A 25,502-nucleotide genomic window follows, 5' to 3' on the forward strand; every position below is an offset into this window, starting at 1 on the left:
CGACCAATCACAACACTTGTTTCATTCACAGAGAATGTAAACCGATTTGTAAAGTGTCAACGTAAGTTCCTTGAGCGGTGCTTCCGCCAAAGACCCGCAACTTCCGCCCCAAAACAATGATACACATTACAGCTTAGGCCCAGTGTGCAGAGCGTCTGGGAAACTGTGAAGCCGCGCTACCCTACTGGCCAAAGCTGGAACTGCAGGTGGGCAAAATACACGCAGCTGGGGTTTAACACAGAGCACTCGTTCATGAATCCATTCAGTCGCGTTCATGGCGGTTAGCACTTCCACATTTTCAAGAAAAATGCGGAAGTTCTTGGTTTTTCAAACGCCAGTGAGCAACTTTCATTGAAATGAATAGCTGCATGGGGTCGTGGCAGTCTATAGTTTACAGTATATATAACTCTATGATTCAGCCTCCACTGCCAGACTCCTTTTCTGCCATTTGCCATGAACCGTTCGTTATTCCCTTCATGAACGCTTAGTCCGTCCGTCTGTCTTACTTGTGCATGTGTTCCACTCCCGCCAGGATCATGATGCCATATGTCAGCCCGCTCTGGACCAGGAAGTGCAGCGCGTACCTGCAACACAATTGGTAGATGAAAAAAAGAAGGCAAGGACACCCAACATCATTTTCACTATCATGCAAATCCATATCGTCATGCTGATTCGTCGCAAACATGGGAGCCAAACTACACCCGGAAGTTTGGTGGAATGCATTGGAGTCAATGAGAGCCCGGTGACCAGCTCATTTCTGACTGAGACCTTTGTAAAGTAATCGCAATTCGTAATTCTGTGAAATAACAGATCACACATTATTCACTGCGGTGTTGCTTTTCGATGTGTACACTGTGTTATTTTATACAGGTATCTACACAAAGTACGTTTCTGAATGTGCCAAGTATCGCAATACTCTCCACCGTTTTCTGTCTTAACAAAATAATTAGCATAGGCCTACTATATTTAATAAATACCCTTTTTCACAGAATCAAATGTGTTATGGGCTTACAATGATTGATATCAATATTTTTGGAAAAATGAATGAGGTCTGGAACGAGCCACTGCTATATTCAGATATACAGTATTGGCCTCCATAAGTCAACTGACACCATCACAGCTCTGTTCATAGTACGCTCGGTCGGAGCTACGCTGCTACTTCCTGTCTCAGGTTTCAGCCAATTAGAAGTGCAGACAGACGAGACGTGACCGTTTATGAACATCTGTGATGCCTGGAAGAAGAAGAGGTGTGTGTGTTTGCATGCGTGCGTGCGTGAGTGCGTGCGTGCGTGCGTTCGTGCATGCGTGCCTATATTCTTCTCAATTAATCCATACACGGTCAAGATTAGGTTGGTTATTGCTTCTAAATATCGGTTTTGATATATTATTGTTTAATTGCCCACAACTGGACCCGAGCACATGCTGCTGCTGATGCTGAAGACGAGAGCCTCACCATCCGAAGCAGAAGAGTGCGAAGTAGAGGCCCAGCAGCGTGGCCACCACGTGCCTGGTGAAGGGACTGGTGGTGCTGGGGTGGAGGTACACACGAAACCAGAACGCTGTCAGCACAGCACATAGCTGACACACTACGAAGTTCACCTGCAGCGAGAGAGGGAGGGGGAGAGAGAGAGAGAGAGAGAGAGAGAGAGAGAGAGAGAGAGAGATTGATCATTGAAAAGAAATACAACGTTAACCTTAGTTGAGACCTCCGTGACCTTTGACATTTTCTACCGAAAAGACAGGGTGGAGTCATGACGCATAGTCTACAGACTGACCACACACATCACTTAGTAGAGTCCTGAAACATGTTCTACAGACTGACAACACACATCACTTAGTAGAGTCCTGAAACATGTTCTACAGACTGACCACACACATCACTTAGTAGAGTCCTGAAACATGTTTTACAGACTGACCACACACGTCACTTAGTAGAGTCCTGAAACATGTTTTACAGACTGACCACACACGTCACTTAGTAGAGTCCTGAAACATGTTCTACAGACTGACCACATGCACACGTCACTTAGTAGAGTCCTGAAACATGTTTTACAGACTGACCACACATGTCACTTAGTAGAGTCCTGAAACATGTTCTACAGACTGACCACACATGTCACTTAGTAGAGTCCTGAAACATGTTTTACAGACTGACCACACAGGTCACTTAGTAGAGTCCTGAAACATGTTTTACAGACTGACCACACATGTCACTTAGTAGAGTCCTGAAACATGTTTTACAGACTGACCACACATGTCACTTAGTAGAGTCCTGAAACATGTTTTACAGACTGACCACACACGTCACTTAGTAGAGTCCTGAAACATGTTTTACAGACTGACCACACACGTCACTTAGTAGAGTCCTGAAACATGTTTTACAGACTGACCACACAGGTCACTTAGTAGAGTCCTGAAACATGTTCTACAGACTGACCACACATGTCACTAATAGTCTGGAATGCATCCATTTCATGTTCTTTCTCATGTGTTGGAAATCTGTCTTGAGAGATGAATATGAGTATGACGCCAGTAATCCAGTATCCTACACCCAACATCTTTATTGAGGGGCGCCAATAATGTGTGTACCCCATAGTGATGATTTGATTGGCTGAGTAATGTGTGTACCCCATAGCGATGATTTGATTGGCTGAACACGGAATGTGATATATGTGTGATGTATGATGATAAGAATGCCCCTCACTTCACACAAGTGTGATTTTGTTGAGGGGCGCTAGCCGCTCCTAGTAAGTAGCCTTGCCGAGCCATGGGGCCCATAGGGCAGGAGCCTATCTCCTGTTTCTGTAGCGTGAGGCAGCTTGATGTACAAGTACACCCCCTGGACATGACGCTAGTATGTCGCAGCTAGTATGCTGGGTCCCATTTTTACAGTCTTTGGTATGACCCGGCCGGTGATCGAACCCCCGACCTCCCAGTCTCAGGGCGAACACTCTAACCACAAGGCCACTGAGCTGGTTCCAGGCCCGTGATGATGTATGATGTTAAGAGCGCCCCTCACTTCACACAGGTGTGATTCTTTTAACCCGTCTTCCAAGCTGCCAATGAAAAACGCTCTGAATGTCAAATGTCTTCTAAATGCTTTGAAAAGAAAAGAGTTTTCTGAAAAAAACGCATGTTTCTATATCAGTGCTGCTCAAACCTTTTCATAACAAAACTAGAAAAAGTGCCCTTCTGGGCACAGGTCTCCACCAGGTTATCCACAGATCCGTGCAGTTAGAGGTAAAAACACTTTTCGGCTGAGTTGAAATTGTTCATGTGGCATTTTGTCCTCGGCCTAGTGGGAATGTGGGTGCACAATTTCACGGAAATCACGCGATGTGTTCATGATTTGCAGCATTTTGTTTGAAACTGAGCACTCCTGTGAACTTTGGAAGCCAATCTTAACCAATCAGGATGGAGTCTGAGAAATCTGAAAGACCGGTTTGGTTGAATGGCTCTAGAGAGACTGTGTACCAATTTGCGTGATGTTTGGACAAAATCTGTAGGTGTGCTGTGCAAAAACTTGTTTTGCACAAAGCGGCCTCCTGGTGGCGCTATAACAGGCCGTTCTGGAAAGTTTGGGGCAGAGGTTCATCGTTGGCATCCAGGGAGTGTGTGCAAAATTTGGCATCGACCGGGTTAACGGTGGCCGAGATTAGCTGCTCACGGACGGACGGACGGACACACACACACACACACACACACACACACACACACACACACACACACACACACGGACGGACACACGGACGGACGGAGTGCAAAACATACTCTCCCCCCATGCCTTCGGCCTGGTGGAGACAATTATTATCTGCCAGTTGCCACATAATATAACGGTGTCCCTGTTAAGCAACGTTCAGACAATCACAGTGTAGAATGGCACACCTTCACAGCGGCCAAGCAGAGCGCCAATCTTGGCACCATACATGGGCATTTTTTGGCGCCTCAAATTTGGTGCCATTTCCATCTTCACAATTTGGGGACATTACTCAAATAAAATGGCCCCTCCCTTTCTTATGCCGTCCTCAATTTCGGCACAGAATAGCAGACCTCCCATTCCCTCACAACGGCCTCTGCCTTTAGACCTACTATTCACTTAGGACGGCCCTTCCCTTTTATACTGGCGTCCTCACTTTTGCGATCGCTACTAAAATGATTAGTTTTTTGAGGCAAGGCGGGAAGCTGCCTCATTAACTCTATTTGAATAACACACTGAAGAAAAAGATAGAGGGGGAAAAACACCAGAACTATTTGTGGGCAGCAAATTGGCTCCTCGCCCGTTCCGCGTAGCGAAACACTCACCCATAAAAATACAAAGGCATGCCTTTGTCTCGTAGGGTGCGAGCTGTGTGGGTCTGGAATCTGGATCATCGTCACCTGTACTCGGCTGTTCACTCGTTCCCCTTTTCTTCTGTTCCACTGGCTGGAAATTGTTCTCTTCCGCATCCATGTTTTTATTTTACTTCTGTAGTGGGACGCGTAGCTTTGTTCTGTAGCTGTTGGTAGTCATGGCCGCCAGTTCCCACCTGATGTCATGCGGGAGTCCAAATTGCACCAGAGCGTACCGAATGACCGCCAGCTTGCACAACGTCTTCAGACTAGAACGCAACTCCAAGATGTACAGGTGGTGACGCGTGCGCGGCTCCAGAGACGACCCGGAGAGGACGACGCGGTCCCCCACCACGCAGCAGCTCATCCTGGACATCCTGGGGCACGGGACCTTCCCCTTGGTCTCCACCTTGGTCCAGGAGAACGTCCGCGGGTTCAACTTCCACAGGTCGTTGAACATGCGCTTCAGGAGGCGGTTGTGGCCGCCGAACACGTACATCTCTCCGCCGTGGGCGAAGGCCGCGTGACTCTCGCGCCCCGCCGGAGGATGCCGCCGCACGGAAGGAGGCGCGCGCAGCCAGCGGCCGGCCTCCGTGTCAAACACTCGGGTCTCGTCGTAGTGGCCCACGTCCTCGTCCCCCCGGCCCCCGAACACGAACATCTTCGTCCCGACGACGGCGGCGGAGTGACACTGCAGCGCGGGCGGCGGCGGGCCGCCGCCGGTGTCGATCCGAGACCAGACCATGGCGGCGGTGTCCAGCGCGCTGAGGTCGTCCGTGCATCCCGCCAGGCCTCGGTATCCTCCGAACACGTACATGACCTTGCCCAGGACGCAGGCCGAGTGGCCGCACCGCGCCTCCGGGAGGGTCCCCGACACCGCTGGCCGGGACCACCGGCGGGCGCTCACGTCGAACGCGTAGAGCGCGTTGCAGAACTCCCACGCGGCGGTGATCCCGCCCCACACGTAGACGACGTCTCCCACGGTCACCGCCGTGTGGTCCTCGCGCATGGAGGGAGCCTCGGGGGGGGAACGGCGCCCTCCTCCTCCTCCTCCGGAGGTCGCGGCCGTCTTTGTAGCCACCGGGGGCAGTTTGGTCCAGCGCAGGGACAGCGTGTTGAAGACGTGCACGTCGATGAACAACGGGGCCTTCCTGAGGAGGGCGAGCCGCAGCGGCGCCGGGAACCCCCCGTCGTTGGCGTCGCAGCGGCCCGAAAACGAGTACACCCTGTGGCCCACGCTCACCGCCGCGTGGCGGCTCCTCTCCGGCCCCCCTCTCAGGTGCACCGTCCAGCGCAGCATCGCGGCAAACAGGCGCAACCCCCGCGTAAGAGGTGAAGAGCCACCGCTAAATTCCTAAATTATGTAAAATTGTGTGAAGTGAGCGGTGCCTTTGGTGAGTTAGTTTCATTAAATAATTTCTATAATAACCATGTAACAACTAGAAAGGTGTTGGTTGCTCACTTGCTCCATATATGGGCATAACATGCATCTACCATGAATAGATAAAAGTTGGGAACATGCAACTCCCGTTCAAGTCAATGGGAAAATAACCATAAATAATTAACTGATAGACACCCAAACACACAAATGTTGCAGCGGTTAGCTCCGCTCAAAAATGTAAATCATTGTTATATGACCGAACAGGTCCTCATCTGAATCTTTTGAATGTATAGGCAGTATAGCCACTGTCACACGAGGGATAGGTGCTGTATATACTAAACAATAGGTTTTACTACATTGTGCACACGTGTTTATATTGGTACGGAAGCATAAATGCAAGGTGAAGCTTGGCCAATCCACAAAGCTGGTGGGTTGGGTGTAATATGGGCCAATTGGGGGCCTGGGCAGTTGATACCTGTTGATTTCACTATGGCAATGTGATCGCCATGGCAACCCAGTCACCAGGCAGGGAATTAAAGCTGGAGTGAAATTATTTTTTTCCACCCTAAAACATGATCATCAGGTATTATTATCGTAAAAGGATGAAGAATCTTTACAGTATTTGTTAAAATTGCGTTCATTAAGTAAGTATCCCTGGTTTGCCTGGTGGGTGTTAATGAACTGAAGATGCACCCACAGCTGTTGTTGTATGATAAAGGGGGAGGGGTTAGGGAAGGGGATGATATTATGATGTCACTATATCACAGTTTTTTTTCATTGGCACGTTTGACTGTAAATATAAAAGGGAAGACATTGCACATAACAACCACACCAAGGGGTCTAATGAAGTACTGTCACCTCATAAACACATGAAAAACTGGGGAAATAATCTGGGCAGAAACCTCTTATCTCCAAATTGTTGTATGGTTCCTTTTTGTTTGTTTTTTTGGGGGAAATGTCTGATTTCTGATGTCTTTGATATTTATGCCACAATTTTAACAATTTCATCTGAAAACTAGAAAAAGTGCCCTTCCGGGCACAGGTCTCCACCAGGTTATCCACAGATCCGTGCAGTTAGAGGTAAAAACACTTTTTGGCCAGTTATAGCGCCACCTTGAGGCTGAGTTGAAATTGTTCATGTGGCATTTCGTCCTCGGCCTAGTGGGAATGTGGGTGCACAATTTCAGGGAAATCACGCGATGTGTTCATGATTTGCAGCATTTTGTTTGAAACTGAGCACTCCTGTGAACTTTGGAAGCCAATCTTATCCAATCAAGATGGAGTCTGATAAATGTGAAAGACCCGTTTCGTTGAATGGCTCTAGAGAGACTGTGTACCAATTTGCGTGATGTTTGGACAAAATCTGTAGGTGTACTGTGCAAAAACTTGTTTTGCACAAAGCGGCCTCCTGGTGGCGCTATAACAGGCCGTTCTGGAAAGTTTGGGGCAGAGGTTCATGGTTGGCATCCAGGGAGTGTGTGTGCAAAATATGGCATCGAAAAACTTGTTTTGCACAAAGCGGCCTCCTGGTGGCGCTATAACAGGCCGTTCTGGAAAGTTTGGGGCAGAGGTTCATGGTTGGCATCCAGGGAGTGTGTGTGCAAAATATGGCATCGACCGGGTTAACGGTGGCCGAGATTAGCTGTTCACGGACACACGGACGGACGGACGGACGGACGGACGGACACACAAACGGACGGACGGAGTGCAAAACATACTCTCCCCACATGCCTTCGGCCTGGTGGAGACAATAAATATGTGAAAGTGAAACACCTACTGTATTAACTCTGACATCCCTGTGTGTGCGTGCTGCGTGCATGAGTGCGTGAGTGTGTGCGTGAGTGTGTGAGTGAGTGAGTGAGTGAGTGAGTGAGTGAGTGAGTGAGTGAGTGAGTGAGTGAGTGAGTGAGCTTGATGCCATTACCAAAGAGGTGAGAGGAGAAAGGAGGTGTGGAGGAGGTGAGAGGAGAAAGGAGGCTCTTTCTCCTCTCACCCCCTGGCCTCAATGTATGTCTGTGTCTCATGAATATCTCATAGACCTCTCCCCATCTAAACGTGCATTTTTCTCATCCTCCTCTCACCTGCTTTCACCTCTGCCTTTTATTTCTCCTCTCTTCTCCTCTCCTCTCCTTTATAGTCTCCTCTGCTGTTTATTCTATTTTTGTCTTATTTTGTTTTTGGCTTGTTTCGTATTTTTGTCGTTGTTGAAGCACTTTGTGACTGTGATTGTCTGCGAAAGGTGCTCTGCAAATAAACTTGACTTACTCACTTGCTCTCCTCTCCTCCTCTCCTGTCACACCTAGTTCACAAGTTCACAACGTGTTGCATCATGCCTCGTTGTGAACTTGAACCCTAGAGCAGCGGTTCCCAAACCTTTTTGGCCATGCACCCCCTGTTACATCGTGACCTAGCTGACGCACCCCCCCCCTCCCCACATGGAAATATAAATGACATAACCTATACATATATTTCCTTTTTATCCACATATATGCACATATATGAACCTGAATATGGCATAATAATATATGCAGCATAGGCTATACTCTGCATATACATGCCATATATTGGCATAATGTTAATATATATTAAAATAAAACCACATCGCCTTTTTCATGTCGCGCAGCCGCAGCCCCTATAGGAGGCGCTCGCGCACCACATAGCTGTAATACAGTAATGCTACTGTATCACAGCTATCATTATTGGTCCTCTCTGCCTGGGTAAGGAATCCTTGAGATACTCGTTGCTAGGAGACAGCCTCCCCAAACCCAACAGGAGATTGACAGGCTGCTATACTCTTTCCAACATGGCTGTCAATTGAAAGGCAGTGATACAGCACCCTTTGGTCCAGCGGTTGGGCTGGAGGCGGTCCACACACAGGGCCAGACCCGGGGGTAACACACGGGCTCTATAGGCTCTATAGGTGCTGCAGGGCACCAACCTCGGGGTGAAAGAAGACTGAACTGCCGCGCCACAAGCGCCGACATTCAAACACAAAGGCAGCTGAAGGAGCTCACTTTTACACGCTTAATTAAACTCATTTAGGCCTGACCTCGGAATTAAAAAAAAGGAACTTCTAAATCCTCCAGTTTTCTGAAATAAATATTTTCGCGATTTAAAAAAAATAGCAGACCTACAAGCTCGTAGCGCGCTATGAGCTTGTAGATCTGCTATTTTTCAATAGCTAAATTATAACATCATGTTTAAAACACCAAAAGGGGTTCCCGACCCCAGAATGGGTTAATGTATGTTTTTGTAAAAGAAAAAGTAACCATTAACTCACGTTTTTAAATAATTGTAGTGAAGTAAAAAGTACAATATTTGCCTCTGAGATGTATAGTGGAGTACAAGAAAATCTAAGTTTCACCACCACTGGTAACGAGCATAACATCTGGCCCGCGGACAAGGAGAACCATGTATCGTCGAACTAAGACAACTGGTCTGAGAGAGAGAGACAGAGAGAGACAGACAGACAGAGAGAGACAGAGAAAGACATAGGGAGAGAGAAAGCTGCGCAGCACTCACATGATTAAATCCTCCAATGAGCACTAAGTGCTTCGCTGAGTCAAAATACATTACGCACTCAATTATTTATCTACCAGTCTGAGAGAACCGCACACACTGCACACACACACACACACACACACACACACACACACGTGCACACACGCACGCGCAAGCAGAGTAAAGCACTCCGCGGCCAAAGCAAGGCTGTCAGACAGAGTAATAGTATGTTAAGCTGAAAGGGGTTTGAGAGGAAGCGCTATCAGTCAAACGCAACCTGATTACGACTCCTATCTAAACACATTAACCACTTAAGTCCTCGTATATGTGTGTGCTCCTGTCACACGGCGGACAGCGGCAACAGCCGATCTACAAGCTCGCACTGCGTCACGGTGCGAGGCATTGTGAGCTTGTAGAGCGTCGGTTTCCGCTATATGGCCTGTCACAATTATTATTCATTGTTATTTTTTTACCGTAACATTTTTATCCTGTGATGTTTAAATTGTAACCCGTTTTTCACCCGGTGCCAATTGCCAAAGTTGTAATCCTGGGCGCTTACTCTCCCTCTGCCAACCTGGGCAGAGCCCAGAACTGAGATCATGCGTCCTTCAATGCATGAGGAGTGAGCAGGCCATTTCTTATCACCTGACCGGGGGGAGGATGTAGCTCGTGGAAGGAACAAGTTATTCCAATCAGTTCCATTCCCCTCCATCAGGCGCCCCGGGCTGACCAGGGAGAGGCAGTAGAGAGACCAGGACTACTGCATGTTTTTCGGAGTACCCTATGGGACACGGGGAGAACATGCAAACTCTACACAGAAATGCCCTTTCGCCAACCCCACCTAGGGCACTGATGACGCGGAGGAGAGAACACGCCCCCCCAGCGCCCACAGCGTCCCCGCCACAGAGTCCCGACTGCGCCACTGTGCCACCATGATTGCCTAATCACAATGATTTCACATTATCACGATTATGTTTTGCATATAATCGTCATTATCGTTTCAATGTTGAAAAATGACCATATATATTCAAACTTTTCAAATTGTGGAAATAGCAGATCTGCAAGCTCAAATCGCTTCACGATGTGACACTTTTAGATTTTATTGATTGATTGATCGATCCATTGAATACTTTATTAGCCATGAATGTAAACAGCATGTGGTACAGTGTGAGATTATCTCCAGACAGACAGACAGACAGACAGACAGACAGACAGACAGACAGACAGACAGACAGACAGACAGACAGACAGACAGACAGACAGACAGACAGACAGACAGACAGACAAAAAACATATGGGGCTTAGCTAGTGTGCAAAGTCCATAACCACTCCAAACCCCCAGAATGTGAATTGTGGGGAAGAGGACAGGACAGGACGTGGACATCAGGATCTCCAACTATACGTATTGGAGGTCGTCCACGACTCTGTTCCTGGGTTCAACCATCTCAGACTCTCCCTCTGTATTGACCAGGAGCTCAACACGCAGCTGCCATCACCATGTCCAGACTGACAAACAGGGTGGACCAGCAACAGCAAGCTGACACAGCAAAACTGAAGATCCAGGTCTACAGAGCATGTGAGCCCTGGACATATCGCACGCTCGACAGGAACTGGATACGTTCCACATGCGCTGCCTTATAGAGTCATTATGGGCATCACCTGGCAAGACACACTTGCCAAACCACACCGTGCTGGAATCCCCAACACGTACAGCACTCAGAGACGCACGAGCTGGCTTTGTCATGTGGCGAGGAATGGATGACGAACGGATTCCCAGGGATCTCCTCTATCCCATTCTGACCCGAGATCAGATTCTAAAAATGTCTTCTACATCCTGACAGTTTTCTGAAAAAGCCATGTTTCTATGTCAGTCGTTCTTCAATTTTTCAAAAATAGCAGACCTACAAGCTCGTAGCGCGCCACTTGGTGGCGCGCTATGAGCTTGTAGATCTGCTATTTTTCAATAGCTAAAGCATAGCATAATGCTAACACCAAAAAGGGGTTCCCGCCCCGGAATGGGCTATGGAGAATGAGTTCAGGGGGAAAACGTCAAGTATAGGCAGACCAAAACGGCGCTATACAAATACATCTGCAAAAGCGACCTGAGGGCCCTGGACAAAAGGGACATCGATCTGGAGACCTGGGAAGCTGCAGCATCCGATCGCAGAAGCCCGGAGACGGATCGTTGAGGATCAAAACCAAATAGACAGAGCAGCATCAGTCTTCCCCCGTGCGAAGTGCGGGATGGATTGCCAATCTCGCTTAGGTCTATTCAGCCACTGATGGATGCCAATGATGAGTGATGACTGTCCTATCAATAAAGGCATACAACTCGCAAAATAAATCTTTAATAATAATAATAATAATAATAATAATAATAATAATAATAATAATAATACTTTTTAGCTCAAAACTAAAAACGTCACAGATGCTTTCCCCGGTCTTAATGGGTATATAAAAGGTGGAGAACCACTGCATTAAAGCCATGGGAGCTGTAATTATAATTGGCCAATTTATGATAAGAACATAACAACACTGGACACCCAATTTGTTTCCTATAATTGCACTATTCATTATTACACGGTAACACATATGACAGCCGAAACAAACTCACACTGATTCCGCTGAGGCATATACTGTACATTTGGAATGCCTGTGCATCTATAAGTGGTGAAAAGTAACTAAGTACATTTACTCAAGTACTCAACTGTACTTGAGTACAACGTATTTTCATACTTTTCTTGAGGATTTCCAATGTTCTGTGTTTCTACTCCACTACATCTCAGAGGCAAATATTGAATACTTTTACTCCACAACAATTATTTGAAAACTTTAGTTACATTGTAGATTTTGATTATTAGTACAAAACATAGAACTACATTAAACACAAAACACTTCAGCCCTATATACATTTGGGTCATTTGAAAATAGCCGATCTACAAGCTCCCAATTGATCTGCCATTTTCAAAAGATCTGCATACTGAGCACTTTCTACTTTTGGTACTGTAAGTACATTTTGATACCAATATTTTTGTACTTTTAGTCTTTTACTCAAGTACATTTTTAATTCCAGACTTGTGGAGTATTTCTACGTTGCAGTGTTGGCAGTGTACTTTTACTCAAGTCAATAGAAAGAGTACTTTGTTTCCCACCAGCTGACATTCATCAACCATAATGAAATCAATGCAGATCAATAAATCCATACACCACAGTGCCGTCTTCATGGCTGACAGCCGTGCCCCTGAAGGCCTCCGACCCTCCTTGACCTTTGACCCCTCGTCCATCACCACTGCCGACAAACACCACTGCCCGTAAGGATTGCCTCGTTAATTAATCTAACCCCTGCTGTGTCACGTTGAACCACTTATGGCTATACCAGGGGTTCCCAAACATTTACATGCCAAGGACCCCCAAATTGACACTAATTAGCCCACGGAAAAGATATGCCAGTGACCCCCATGAGAGAAGATTTTCACGGCTCTAGCGGTAATTCTCAACCGTTTTAATTTCAGGGACCCTCCGTTTGATACGCAATAGGCTACGGACCCCCATTTAATGGCATTTATATCTCTGAGACCCCACTTGTAAAATCAATGTTAATTTAACCCATAAGGGCCCATTAGGTTCCAAACTATCAACCCCCTGGGACCCCTGGGACCCCTGGGGGTCCCCCCCGGACCGCACTTTGGAAACCACTGGGTTATACAACACATAGTCGAACAAGCTCATCTTGTGACACACTAGGAGCTTGTAGATCTTTTTTTTTATATATATTACTCCAAACATCAAACAAATCGGTACACAGCATCTCTATAGTCGTTAAACCTAACAGTGGGCCTGGCAGATTTTTCATGTTCCATCCTGACAAAAAAATAAAACATGTTTGCCTCAAATGCCTGAAACCATAAACGCAGCGTCCAACACCCTTTTCGCGTTGGCCTATTATAGCGCCACCAGGAGGCCAATATAACCTACCTCACCTGGCGGAGACCTGTTTCAAGTCTAATTTAGGGCGGCTGTGGCTCAGGAGCTACAGCAGGTCGTCCAATGATCCATGGGTCGTTGGTTCGAATCCCGGCTCCTCCTGTCCACATGTCGAAGTGTCCTTGACTCCTTATGGGCAAGACACTGAACCCTACATTGCCTCCAGTGACTCGCTCGGTGTGAGCTCGCCACCATTGGTGTGTGAATGTGGGAAGTGAGGATGCTGGCGTCGACTGTTCGCCGCCTCACCTCCTAATGTATGAATGAATGAACCATTGTAAAAGCGCTTTGAGCACTTGGAAAAGCGCTATAAAATGCAATTCATTATAATCTGTCTTGAGAGGGGAGGGGGGGGGGGGGGGTCTAGGGGCGGCAGTGGCTCAGGGGGAGAGTGTCCGGTAGAGTGGCCGGATGGTGAATCACAAGGTTCCCAGTTTGATCCCGTGTGTGTGTGTGTGTGTGTGTGTGTGTGTGTGTGTGTGAATGGGTGAATGTAATGCACAATCTACGTAAAGCGCTTTGGATAAAAGCGCCATTTGAGAGATTACACTACGCAATATGGTCCTTTAAATAATATCAATGTTATGTTGACAATATCTATTATCTAATGACGTGACGTCGTAGTTGAAGCTCGACTCTCTCTCTCTCTCTCTCTCTCTCCATTTCCTCCCGTAAGCCTACTGTCCTATCAATAAACGCATAAAAGCCCAAAGATAAATTGAAACAACCAAAAAAGTAAGTTTGTCAATTCAATTGCCATCACAATATTAGTCTTAACCCATCTGGGCGCTATTTTTGAAAAATCGAAGAGTGACTGACATAGAAGACATTTTTAGAATCTGATCTTAGGTCAGAATGGAATCAGTCATTCAGCCCTAGTGACAACAATGCTATAGCAGCCTCTCCATGCGCTGTGAGCGACAGTGACACACTTTCAGTCTGTTGACTCACAGGCAGCCACCGGTGAAAAAAAAGTACTTGTGTGTTACTTAGAAGAAAAAGTATATAATGTAGGCCTAAATACTGTGATGTAAAAAACACAATTTTGTTGAGTAAAAGTGCAAAGGTTTGGTTTTGGCATCAGAATATACTTAAAGTAGCAAAAGTAAAAGTATGCATGATGCAGAATGTCCCCTTTCACAACACAAGATATCATATTATGTCTAAAAGAAATCACACCCGTGTGAAGTGAGGGGCGCTCTTATCATCATACGTCATCATACATCATCTCATTCTGGCCAATCGCAATTTGCGTCCTCACTGTTGTCTTCAATGTTTGCGTTTACACACTTTTGTCTTCAATGTTTGGTGTTTACACAAACCCTCAAAGCTGGACATAGGAGGGGCTAGCCCCCCTCAAAATAATAACAAAATAACAAGTATTTTTCTCTGATATGTAGCGAGGCAGAAGTAAAAGTATTGACAATTGGAAATACTCCAGTAAAGTAAAAGTACCTCAACATTGTACTTAAGTACAGTACATACACGTTACTGTCCACCAGCACTCTCAGTGTGGAACTAGGCCAGTCACAATAATCATCGCCTGATCACAATTACTTGAGATAATCGCAGTTATTTTTCCACGTTGGAAAATGTTCATAGTATACACCAGGGTTCCCCAATTAGCACGTCACAAAAAAAGGATAAAAGGTAATCAAACACATACGGTAGTACTTAGTTACTTTCCGCCACTTGTGTGTGTGTATGTGTGTGTGAGTGTGACACGGTCTCAGTCTGGTGAGTCACAGCTACAAGCTACAGTCTGCATCCGTCCTCTCTCGGGTTACAGCGCTGTCTGTCTGCCCCTCTCTGGGAGACACAACAACGCTGCACGAGCCCTTATTGAATTCCTGCGCGCCGTAATGGCTAACACTGACGCCGGTGTACGCTATCACAGGATTACACTATCACAGAAGCATTGGACTGACACCCTATACCCAACACCTAAACCCTAACACCTATAACCTCACAGGAAGCCACAGGTTAGTTTTAACCTGCCGCACACTGTGATTACAGATGATGACACATGGAGCGTTCTGGTATAGCTCGGTTGGGCGCTGACTCACCAATCCATTTACTCACAATCTTCCTGAAGTGGGTGCCGTGGGCACCCTTGCTTGGGTGTATTAGGGAAATCATGTTAATTATGTGGATTCTTGTAGATTGTAATCATGTTTAATATCTGTGGATGGCCTATTGGTTCTCACAGAGGGGTCTGAGGGCCCCCTGGGGTCCTTGGGAGAGGGTTCCAGGGGTCCGAGGAAATTTTAACCACTTCATCCATTTATGTGTTGGCTATTCAAAAATAGCAGAACTACAAGCTCACAGCACGTCACTTTGTGCTGCACTGCAAGCTTATTCATCTGCTATTTCAGTTTTAGTTTTTTCTCTTCTCGGGCCTGGGGTCCCTGGCACAAAGCATTTTCAAATGGGGCCGTCCGTTGCCAGATACATCCTTGACAAAGTTGACACGACACAAGGTTTGAGAACCACTGGGGATCGTCTAGTGTGGCATGCCAGTGCTGATTATCCTGTAGTATCAGAGTAGCAAAGTCACACCGCCAAGTCCAGTGCAAAGCAATAAAGGCTTTTATCTGGACGAGAGTGTCTGAAAGAAGTGCGTTTATGTGACCATAAAGAGACAACGCCAAGAACGACTAGACAGTCAAATGCGAGCAGAAATCCTCCAATCTCCATATTTCACCCGCTGAATGTTATCAACCAATAATAACCAGTAGGTTACTTATGAAGACGAACTTATCGACCTAACTGTCCTACTGCATGCATACTGGGAGCCTACTGGTTGCGATTAGGAAACACGGAAGTGAAACTGTCTTACGTGGCCGGTTAAGAATGAAATGAGTTTAGGGGACTTATGTGGCCCGTTAAGAATGATATGAGGTTAGGGGACTTAGGGCCGATTCATACTCTTTTTAGAGACGAATAAAAGTCAGTTCGGCTCCGTAGTGCCTACAATGTGACGTCATTTGAGGTTCGGGGGGGGCGGGTACTGTCCTAAAGTCGTCTCTTCGGTGCTACTGAAAATTTCTGACGAGCCTAAATCATTTCGGCACTACAACACCGAAACAGCGGTAAAATAGGAGTATGAATCGGCCCTTATACGTGGCCGATTAAGAAAGATATGAAGTTAGGGGACTTACGTGGGCGGTTAAGAATGATATGAAGTTTTGCCATATGTGCACAGCAGCCATTTTGGAAAGAACTTCCGGGCCCCTTCCCTACTTCTTTCACAGGTGTTTCCGATGATACTAATTAAAGCTCTGTTCAATTGTAGTTCTCCATCCTCCATCCATCCATCTTCAACCGCTTATCCGTAGTCGAGCTCTACCAGAGAGCTCCAGACTTCCCTCTCCAGAGCAACATTAGTTGGTCTGCCCCGGGGTCTCCTCCCAGTGGGACGTACCTCGAGGACCTCCCTAGGGAGACGCCCGAGAGGCATCCTAACCAGATGCCCGAACCACCTAAGATTTTCCAGGCGAAGAAGCAGCGACTCTAAACTTGTAGACTGTACGGGGCCATTTGGAGCCCACTCAAGGACACTTTGAGACCCACTGGTGTAGCAGAGTGTTTCCAGTGAGCAAACATGCACAAAAGCAGCACCCTGTCTCTGTTTGACCAGAATAGAACATAGTCTTCATTATTTACTATCATCGGTAACACCTGTGAAGGAAGTAGGGAAGGGGCCCGGAAGCATAGGAAGAGTTTTTCTGTGAGCATAGAGCCTATTATTTGGCCCACAGGTTGAGGAATGGCTGTACTAACACACTACAAGTTCAACGATAGAGCACACACATCTCCGGGTCATCAATAATGGACGGCGTGTAAAAGGAGTGATTACACTCAGCCTCAGTTGCTGCTGATTGTTTAGAACCACGTTCAGGAGAATGGAGGTAAACAGCTGTTTGGTCGTTTAGCGCTGGCACGGTTGAATAATGGATGTTTAGAACCACATTCAGGAGAATGGAGGTAAACAGCTGTTTGGTCGTTTAGCTCTGGCACGGTTAGAACCACGTTCAGGAGAATGGAGGTAAACAGCTGTTTGGTCGTTTAGCTCTGGCACGGTTGAATAATGGATGTTAGAAAAGCGGGCACACTTTCAACTCTGACGTCACTATATTTAAATTCATTTTTGAGTGTTATTGGTTATCGTTTTTGTATTGATATATTTTCTTGATTTCTCAGTGTTAATTTTGTTGACTAAGACTAAGACTAAACAATTTCAGATGACTAAATATTAAACAAGACTAAAACTACCGGTAAATGGTGTGTTCAAAAGACTAAGACTAAATCAAAAGTTGCTGTCAAAATGAAGACTAAAGAAGGGCTCTATTTTCGTCCATGCTAAACCCCTTATACCTAAACTATACTTTGGGTTTTTTACTATTTTGAAAAATATTTTTGAATAGTTAGCCAATCTACAAGCTGACAACGTGTCGATGTAGATCGGCTAGTTGAACTATTAAAACAAAATCTAAATAGTAAAAAAGGCAAAGTAGTTTAGGGATAAGGGGTTTAGCATGGTCAAAATAGAGACCTATCTTGTCTTCTTGTGCCACCCCTTACCTCTTATCCCTAAAACGTATTTGCCATGTTTTACTATTTTGAAAAACATTTTAAAATACTAGCCGAGCTTGTAGATCGGCTATTTGAACAATTTTAAACGTTTTTTCTAAATAGTAAAAAATGGCAAATAAGTTTAGGGACAAGGGGTAAGGCCACCCCTTACCAAGATATAGCCCCAAGACAAAAATACTTTTTCAATATTTAGTCTTTAGACTTAACGATTTCAGATGACTAAAAAGACTAAAACTAAATGGTGTTATTAAAAAATGTGAGACTAAATCAGAAATAAGTTCATTAGAATTAACACTGTTTTGTCTTTGTTATGTATGAATGATAATTGTGTTCTAAACATTAGTTTATGTTTCTTCACCACACAAGATCTATTCTTCACCACACCTGTTCTTCTTGGTGAACATTCGGCAACAAATTGCCGTGAGATTGCAGATCGCCTATTTTCACTGAAGAGATTTGGTGTAATACTTTAATAGTCATTTGACCCATGTGATCCCACGGGGGCAATTCTATCCGTATTTTTTACAGACGAAGCCCAAGTGGTCGGATTGAGCATGGGTTGGTGGGGGTGGGGGCAGTAACTTAGTAAGGTCTTGCTCTGGGACACTTTGACGCGCGCACACAGCCACACACACACAAGCACGCACGCACAAATACCGGACAAATACCCACACACCCAAGTACCCACAGGGGTACGAGTAACAGCATCTTCGCCATATTTGGTGGCTACCGATAGTAGAGATTGCACAGAATTTTGCAAGCCGTTTTGCTGAATCTTTGCTGATTTTTCACACACACACACACACACACACACACACACACACACACACACACACACACACACACACACACACACACACACACACACACACACACACACACACACACACACACACACACACACACACACACACACACACACACACAGTGTTCAGCCCTAACTTTTCAACTGGTCCTCTTGCTTTGTAAGGCCTCATTCACACGTACAAAACACCAATCAAGCACATGTTTAGTAGTTTTTTTGGTTTTTTGGTCCACCACAATGCTTTTCCAATGGGAGTCACATGGTTTGACCAAACACTTTTGTTTGATGAGGGGGAGGGTCAGAACACCACCAGCAATCAGCAATCAAACACAAATATTTGGTCAAACCATGTGACTCCCATTGGAAAAGCATTGTGGTGCCCCAAAAAAACAAAAAACCAAACATTGCTTGATTGATGTTTGGTACGTGTGAATGAGGCCTAAGTGTTTCACCGATTATTTGCATTGCAAAAGGGTACGATATGTTAAAGGTCAAACCTTATGATATGCTGCTGTTTACATGTCGATATACTTTGATTCTTGAAATTAAAATCTAAAATTACACTTTCCCGGTTTGAATGGGTTAAGTAAGCCATAGAGACAGAGAAGTGGGTCTGACTTAATTAGCAGCTCAGCTGTGACTAAGGAGTTCAGCACATGATTAATGGAGACATTATGCTGCCTCCCGTTTGCCTAATGCGTGATGGCCTCGGTCGGCTGGAAACCACATGCCCAAAAACTCACATTCTAGCAGTATACACTAGAAAGTGAGGTTTCCAATACTGTGAAAGACTCTTATAACAAGTAAAAGTAAGTCATTCTAAATTAACTTGAGTAAAAGTATTGGTATAAAATGAACAATGGTATCAAAACCATAAGTAAGTACTAATTGTGCAGAATATCCCATTTCAAGTCTTCGAATGTATAGAAATCTTTAGAAAATAGCAGATCTACGCACGCACGCATGCATGCAAGCACGCACGCACGCACGTGCGTACACACACACACACACACACACACACACACACACACACACACACACACACACACACACACACACACACACACACACACACACACACACACACACACACACACACACACACACACACACACACACACACACAGGGCTGAATTGGTTAATGTATGTTTTCTAATAACATCAAAATCTACAAAGTAACTAGGGTAAAAGAGTAAAAGTACAATGTTTGGAACTGAGATGACAATAGCAAAAGTAGCAGATCTACAAGCTCGAAACTCGGTCAGAACTACTTGTGATGGATATGGAGTTAAGAGGTTTCTGCAGCAGTGACCTATATTGTCACGGAAACAGTGTACAGTATGTCCAAAACTTTTTGTGTGTTCCAGTTGATCCACCTTAGTCATTTAGTCACAAATCTCTCAGAATCTGTCAGCGCCGCTGTTTTCCTTTGCCACTTGTTGCAAAACATTGCTTGCTCAGGGTGGGACAATGTCGGATCTGTGCCCGGGGTCCGCTCATAATTCTGACATCTAGGTTATAGTGTGAAGTTATAGATTGTGGGAATAATGGGGCGTCAGAATAATGACATGGTGTCTTAAAACAACTTGTTGTGATTTGGAAATGTAATTAAATTGGATTGAAATGTAACCATATTATTTGACAGATCCTATTGCCCAGCTCTAGTTCTGAACCATATGCCTCCTAGTCCTGACCTGACGCACCCAGTCTGTGTTTTATGCTCTTCCTCGTCTCGCTTGCAGCTTTAAGAGGGAAATGACAAATGGGTCAGCCGCCCAGGCAGAACTCAGTCTCATACACACACACACATGCACACGCACACGCACACACACACGCACACACACACACACACACACACACACACACACACACACACACACACACACACACACACACATACACACACACACACACACACACACACACACACACACACACACACACACACACACACACACACACACACACACACACACACGTCTGTCTCAGACAGACTGGGTCTGCCATGGGAACTTTATTTGTTCATTAGTTCATTTGTTTTACTGTTTTATGCAGCCAATGTGTCCTGATTTGTTAAATAAGTATATAATCAATGCTTATGAAAAAATTAAGTTTCAAATATAGTCGATTTGCAAGCTCAAAACGTCTCAGAATAAAGCAAGTTATGTCACCCCCAGTGGAAAATAACATAAATTCCATTATAGAGAAATATAAATAAATAAAGAATATATTTAGGTGATCCAGCAGTAAATAAGTAATTAAAGATTTAAGGTTTACACTTTCTTTGGAGTGAACGCTGAAAAAAATTAAGGGAAGCTCCGCAAACACATAGATCTGTGCACAATCAATGTATTTATTTTGCAAGCTTTCGGTCTACCGACCTTCTTCAGTCCGGAAGAAGGTCAGTAGACCGAAAGCTTGCAAAATAAATACATTGATTGTGCACAGATATGAGTGTGCGGAGCTTCCCTTTATGACTCCACCAGCACCTTACTTATGTTTTTTCAGCAGATGGGCGTATTTTTCTCTGAAAAATGGTATCTGATGAAGGACGGTATCTGATGAATAGAAACATTGTAACTTCAGTATCCTAATAAATACTGCTATTTCTCACTGTTCACACTGGTTGACTGCTGCGATGTCCTCCATGCAGAACTCAACTTCAAAGTAGACTCAGGAAACCAAGGTGGAACTTAAATGACGACGTACAACTCACGGGGCGAAAAGTAACACAGGATCCACAAACCATACCCTACATGAGAATTATACAATGAACCAGCACAGAGAGCAACTTTTATTATTATTATTATTAATACCCCAAATCTCTGCCACTCACTCACTCACACTCAGCCACGCCAGCATGGTGGTGTTATGGTGAAATTGGTGACCTGCCGAAATATGTGACCATCTTGTGGACTTTACACAACATGCATGGAAGTCTTTAAATATGTGCATGGCCTAAATACCGCTATAGGTTGAACTCTGCTAATAAACAAACTGCAACGATTTACATTCAGACACTGACGTTATGTGATTGTCTACACGATTGTCACATATTTCAGCAGGTCACCAATTCAACCAGAACACCACCAGGCTGAAGTGACCGAGTGTGAGTGAGCGAGTGGCAGAAATTTTTGGGTATTGGAATTTGGCTTATAGTCTGTAACCGCATACCTGACAAACTACCTGTCTCCCACAGCCACAATACAAGAGGAAGCGAGAACAACAATCTGGTACCACCCACTTTCAAAACAAACATGGGCAAATGTCTCCTTCTACAGCACCGCCACCCAAGTGTGTTATGCCCTGACTCTCTCCCTCAAAAAATGCAAATCCCTGGCGTCCTTTAAAACAGGCCTGAAAATCCACTTTTCAGCATGCCAAAGGGAATGATTACCCCCCCCCCCCTTATAACCCCTTCTTTGTTCCCCAACCTGTACATTTATCTTTTTACCTTTTATGATGATTTGATTTTTGTTGTTATTTTTCATGTCATGATTATGAATTGAATACCCAGCATGCAGGACCTGAATGGAAACAAGACCGCAAGGACTTTTTTCGGTGATCCCATTGGACGTGTGTTTGACTGTACCCTGTACTCAGGGTCTTAAGGATCGGGAGGCCCCGTTCATGATGTCATAATTTTAATAATTAATCATTATTTAAAAGTATTATCGGACTTCAAAGCATGAACAGCATACAGCACAGCCAAGTAGAAAAATACACAAAAGCAGATTGATTACTTTGTCTTGAAATTACTATTGCTATACAATAAAGTAATCGCAACTCTCAGCGCTGATAGTGCAGTGAGTGCACACACTGGGAAATATTACAGGTTAACGTAACATGACAGTGATTATTAGCTGTGTGGTAAGTGGACGTACAGAATGAGGCTGAATAATTGACAAGGCTGATTGGAAGGCTGCGATGCAATGCAATATTACTACTACTACTACTACTACTACTAGTACTACTACTATTTTCTATTTAAAAAATAAAAACAATACAAAAATGGAGGCCCCTGGAGACTCAAGGCCCGTTGAAACGATTGAAACATAGGCCGCCACTGCCTGTACTGATTACTTTTCTGTTTGACTGTACCCTGTACATTTATGCCAATAAAGTATTCAATCAATCAATCAAGTCTCTGGCCAACTAGGCAGTCATTAGGCCAACAGCTCAGAGCTCACACCTGTGGAGCTCTTCCTCTCTCAATCACTGCATCCACACTGTAATCGTCACGAAGATGCCAAAAGCCGCTCAGGCAGGCGTCTCTTCCTGGTTTTTAGACAGCTGGTGGATGGAAATTAAGCTCCACCCACGTGGGAAAATGCGGCGTCGGCCAGAAAACCAGAGACGCTTGCCCCCGCGGCACGCGGAAGTGCAAGTGGTGCAAGCTTCATTTTCCATCCACCAGCTGTCTGAAAACCAGGAAGAGACGCCTGCCGCTCGCTGCTTTTGGCATCTTCGTGACGCTACAGTGTGGATGCAGTGAATCAGGGGGAAACATCAGGTAGACGACCCAGGCGTGGCGTGGCACACTATGCACAGAGTACTGCACAGTGTGACATGTAGGTGCAAAAGGACTCTAATTATCTTCTTTTTTTTATATATATTTATATTATATTTTATGGAAATCACAAAAAAGGGAATATTTACTTGTACAGTGGACTCATTGAACTCCTCTCCTTCTATTGGCAGCTTTAATAAGTCTGAGTACGATGCAAGCCAGATCTACTAATACAATAATTGCCCCCCCCCCCCCCCCCCCCCCCAAACACGGCCCTAATCGACTCATGTCGGTCCCCGGCGGAGCTCGCAAACTCTCTACTGCTGTAGTACTGCTGGCTGGCTGGCAGTGATCAGGGCAGCGCTCCAATCTCCCCAAGAAGTCATTTGATCTTCCTGCATGAAGCCAGCCAGGCAGATAGCATCTCTCCTCCATCACCTGCTACATTACAGCTCTTAACTCAAGGTTGTCCGCCCGGCCTCCGAGCCATGCATCAAACCCAATGACGTGTAGCATCCGTCCAGTGGTGGGAAGGAACTCTAACCCAATGACGGGTAGCATCCGTTTCTTTTTTACTCACGTATACTTTACTTAAAGCTACACTACTGTATGTGACTGCCCTGTTCTACCCTGGATTTGAACCCTAGTGGCCCTGTTTTCGTCACTGCCTTGCCCCTTATGCCTAAACGTCTTTGCCTTGTTTACAATAGGCTGAAAATCATTTCAAAATGGTTCAACTAGCTGATCTACATTGACACGTTGTGAGCTTGTAAATCAGCTATTTGAACTATTCAAACATGATTTCAAGATAGTGAAGATGTTTATGGATATGGGGTAAGGTACTGGTGAAAATAGGGCCCCTACTAGGTCTCCCGCACACGTGCTGATATGTATTAAGCTAACAGAGCCTGCCTGCTTTCTCTGAGGGGAGAAATAGACTGTTGATATTCAGGTCAAAATGTGTGTCAAACCATGAACAAGGATTGCGTCAAAGGTCGTGTCCAACCTTAGAAACGGGATCTAAATGTTTCAAAAGAGAGAGCACAGAGACAAAATAATGCAACCGCCCCAATCGTATAAGTTATGTTGTATCAACATATACAGAAGTTGAGTATTTCCATTGTTTTCAATTGTTTGTAATCTGTTACTTTTCACGATTCAAATAAAAAAACAGCAAAAGTAGCAGATCTACAAGTTCTGCTGATGCTTTTGTGTGATCAAGTAGGGCATTCATTTATGAAAGAAAGGGGAAAATACACACACAAATGGAGATGAGAGGTTTCTGACATCATATTAATTCGATGCCAAACACAAAATGTTAAATATAATTATTTGTGAACAAAACTTTCATGACCGTGACACGGTGACGGCCTATCATGTCTGTGTATAGACGCTATACTGTGTCAAAACCACATGTACACCACATCCAGTGTAAGGACGATTACGGACTGATACAGGCACCGATAATGCAATACAGGTTAGTTTAGGGTTCACCTTACATCTATAGCAGCTCAGTGGCCTTGTGGTTAGAGTGTCCGCCCGTGAGATTGGGAGTCTGGAGGTTCATTTCCCTGGTTCAGGTCATACCAAAGATCAGTGGTGGAGAAAAGAAAGTACTAAAATGTTTTACTTAAGTAAAAGCGTCAATACTGCAATGCAGAAATACTCCATTCGAAGTAAAAGTCCGGAATTCAAATGTTTACAATGAGGAAAGCGCTCATTATAAAGAATGTCCCATTTCACACGTTTTCAAATGTATACTGTATACAAATCTTTTGAAAGTAGCAGATCTACAAGATGTAGATCTGCTTTTTTTAAATGGCCGAAATATATATAGGGCTTTAGTGGTGAATTTATGTTTTGCAATAATCAAAATCTACAAAGTAACTAGTGTTTTCAAATAATTATAGTGCAGTAAAAGTACAATATTTGCCACTGAGATGTAATGGAGTAGAAGTAAAACGACTGAATTGTTTAAATACTCCAGTAAAGTAAGAATTCCTCAATTGTACTTAAGTGCAGTAAATCTACTTAGTCACTTTACAGTACCACTGCCAAAGACTAAACAGTGGGACTCAATGCCCCCTGCTTGGCACTCAGCATCATGGAGGTGGACGGACGTTCATGTGATATGTCACGACGCAAAGTTGACCTCAAAGCTTTCCCACAGACTTCCGGGTGCTTCAAAGTAAAACGCCACTGAGCAACTTCCATTGAAAGGAATAACCAGTGGAATTGGCATCCCGACCTGAAAATGCTGTTTACTAAAGAGCTGTTGCTTAAACAATCACTGACATCAATGATTGCAATCAGAATACAGAGCTATTATTTAACACATAATTGGGTAATAGTAGGCATAGCATAATAGGCTAATATTGGTCATCAAATTAATACAA

General features: G+C 44.9%; 1 protein-coding gene across 1 annotated transcript in view; it reads right to left on the minus strand.

Annotated features, from left to right (window-relative positions):
• Positions 1 to 25,502, minus strand: part of LOC310876518 (lysophospholipid acyltransferase 2-like) — a 39,189-nt gene that overhangs the window by 12,203 nt on the left and 1,484 nt on the right. The window contains exons 2-3 of the mRNA XM_083790078.1: positions 1,454 to 1,599; positions 507 to 584 (exon numbers count right to left, since the gene is read on the minus strand). Coding sequence (XP_083646204.1) covers positions 507 to 584; positions 1,454 to 1,599 — 224 coding nt within the window. The remainder of the gene's footprint in view (positions 1 to 506; positions 585 to 1,453; positions 1,600 to 25,502) is intronic.

Source organism: Protomyctophum parallelum (genome assembly GCF_964188405.1).
Source record: "Protomyctophum parallelum genome assembly, chromosome: 19".
NCBI classification, from domain to species: domain Eukaryota; kingdom Metazoa; phylum Chordata; class Actinopteri; order Myctophiformes; family Myctophidae; genus Protomyctophum; species Protomyctophum parallelum.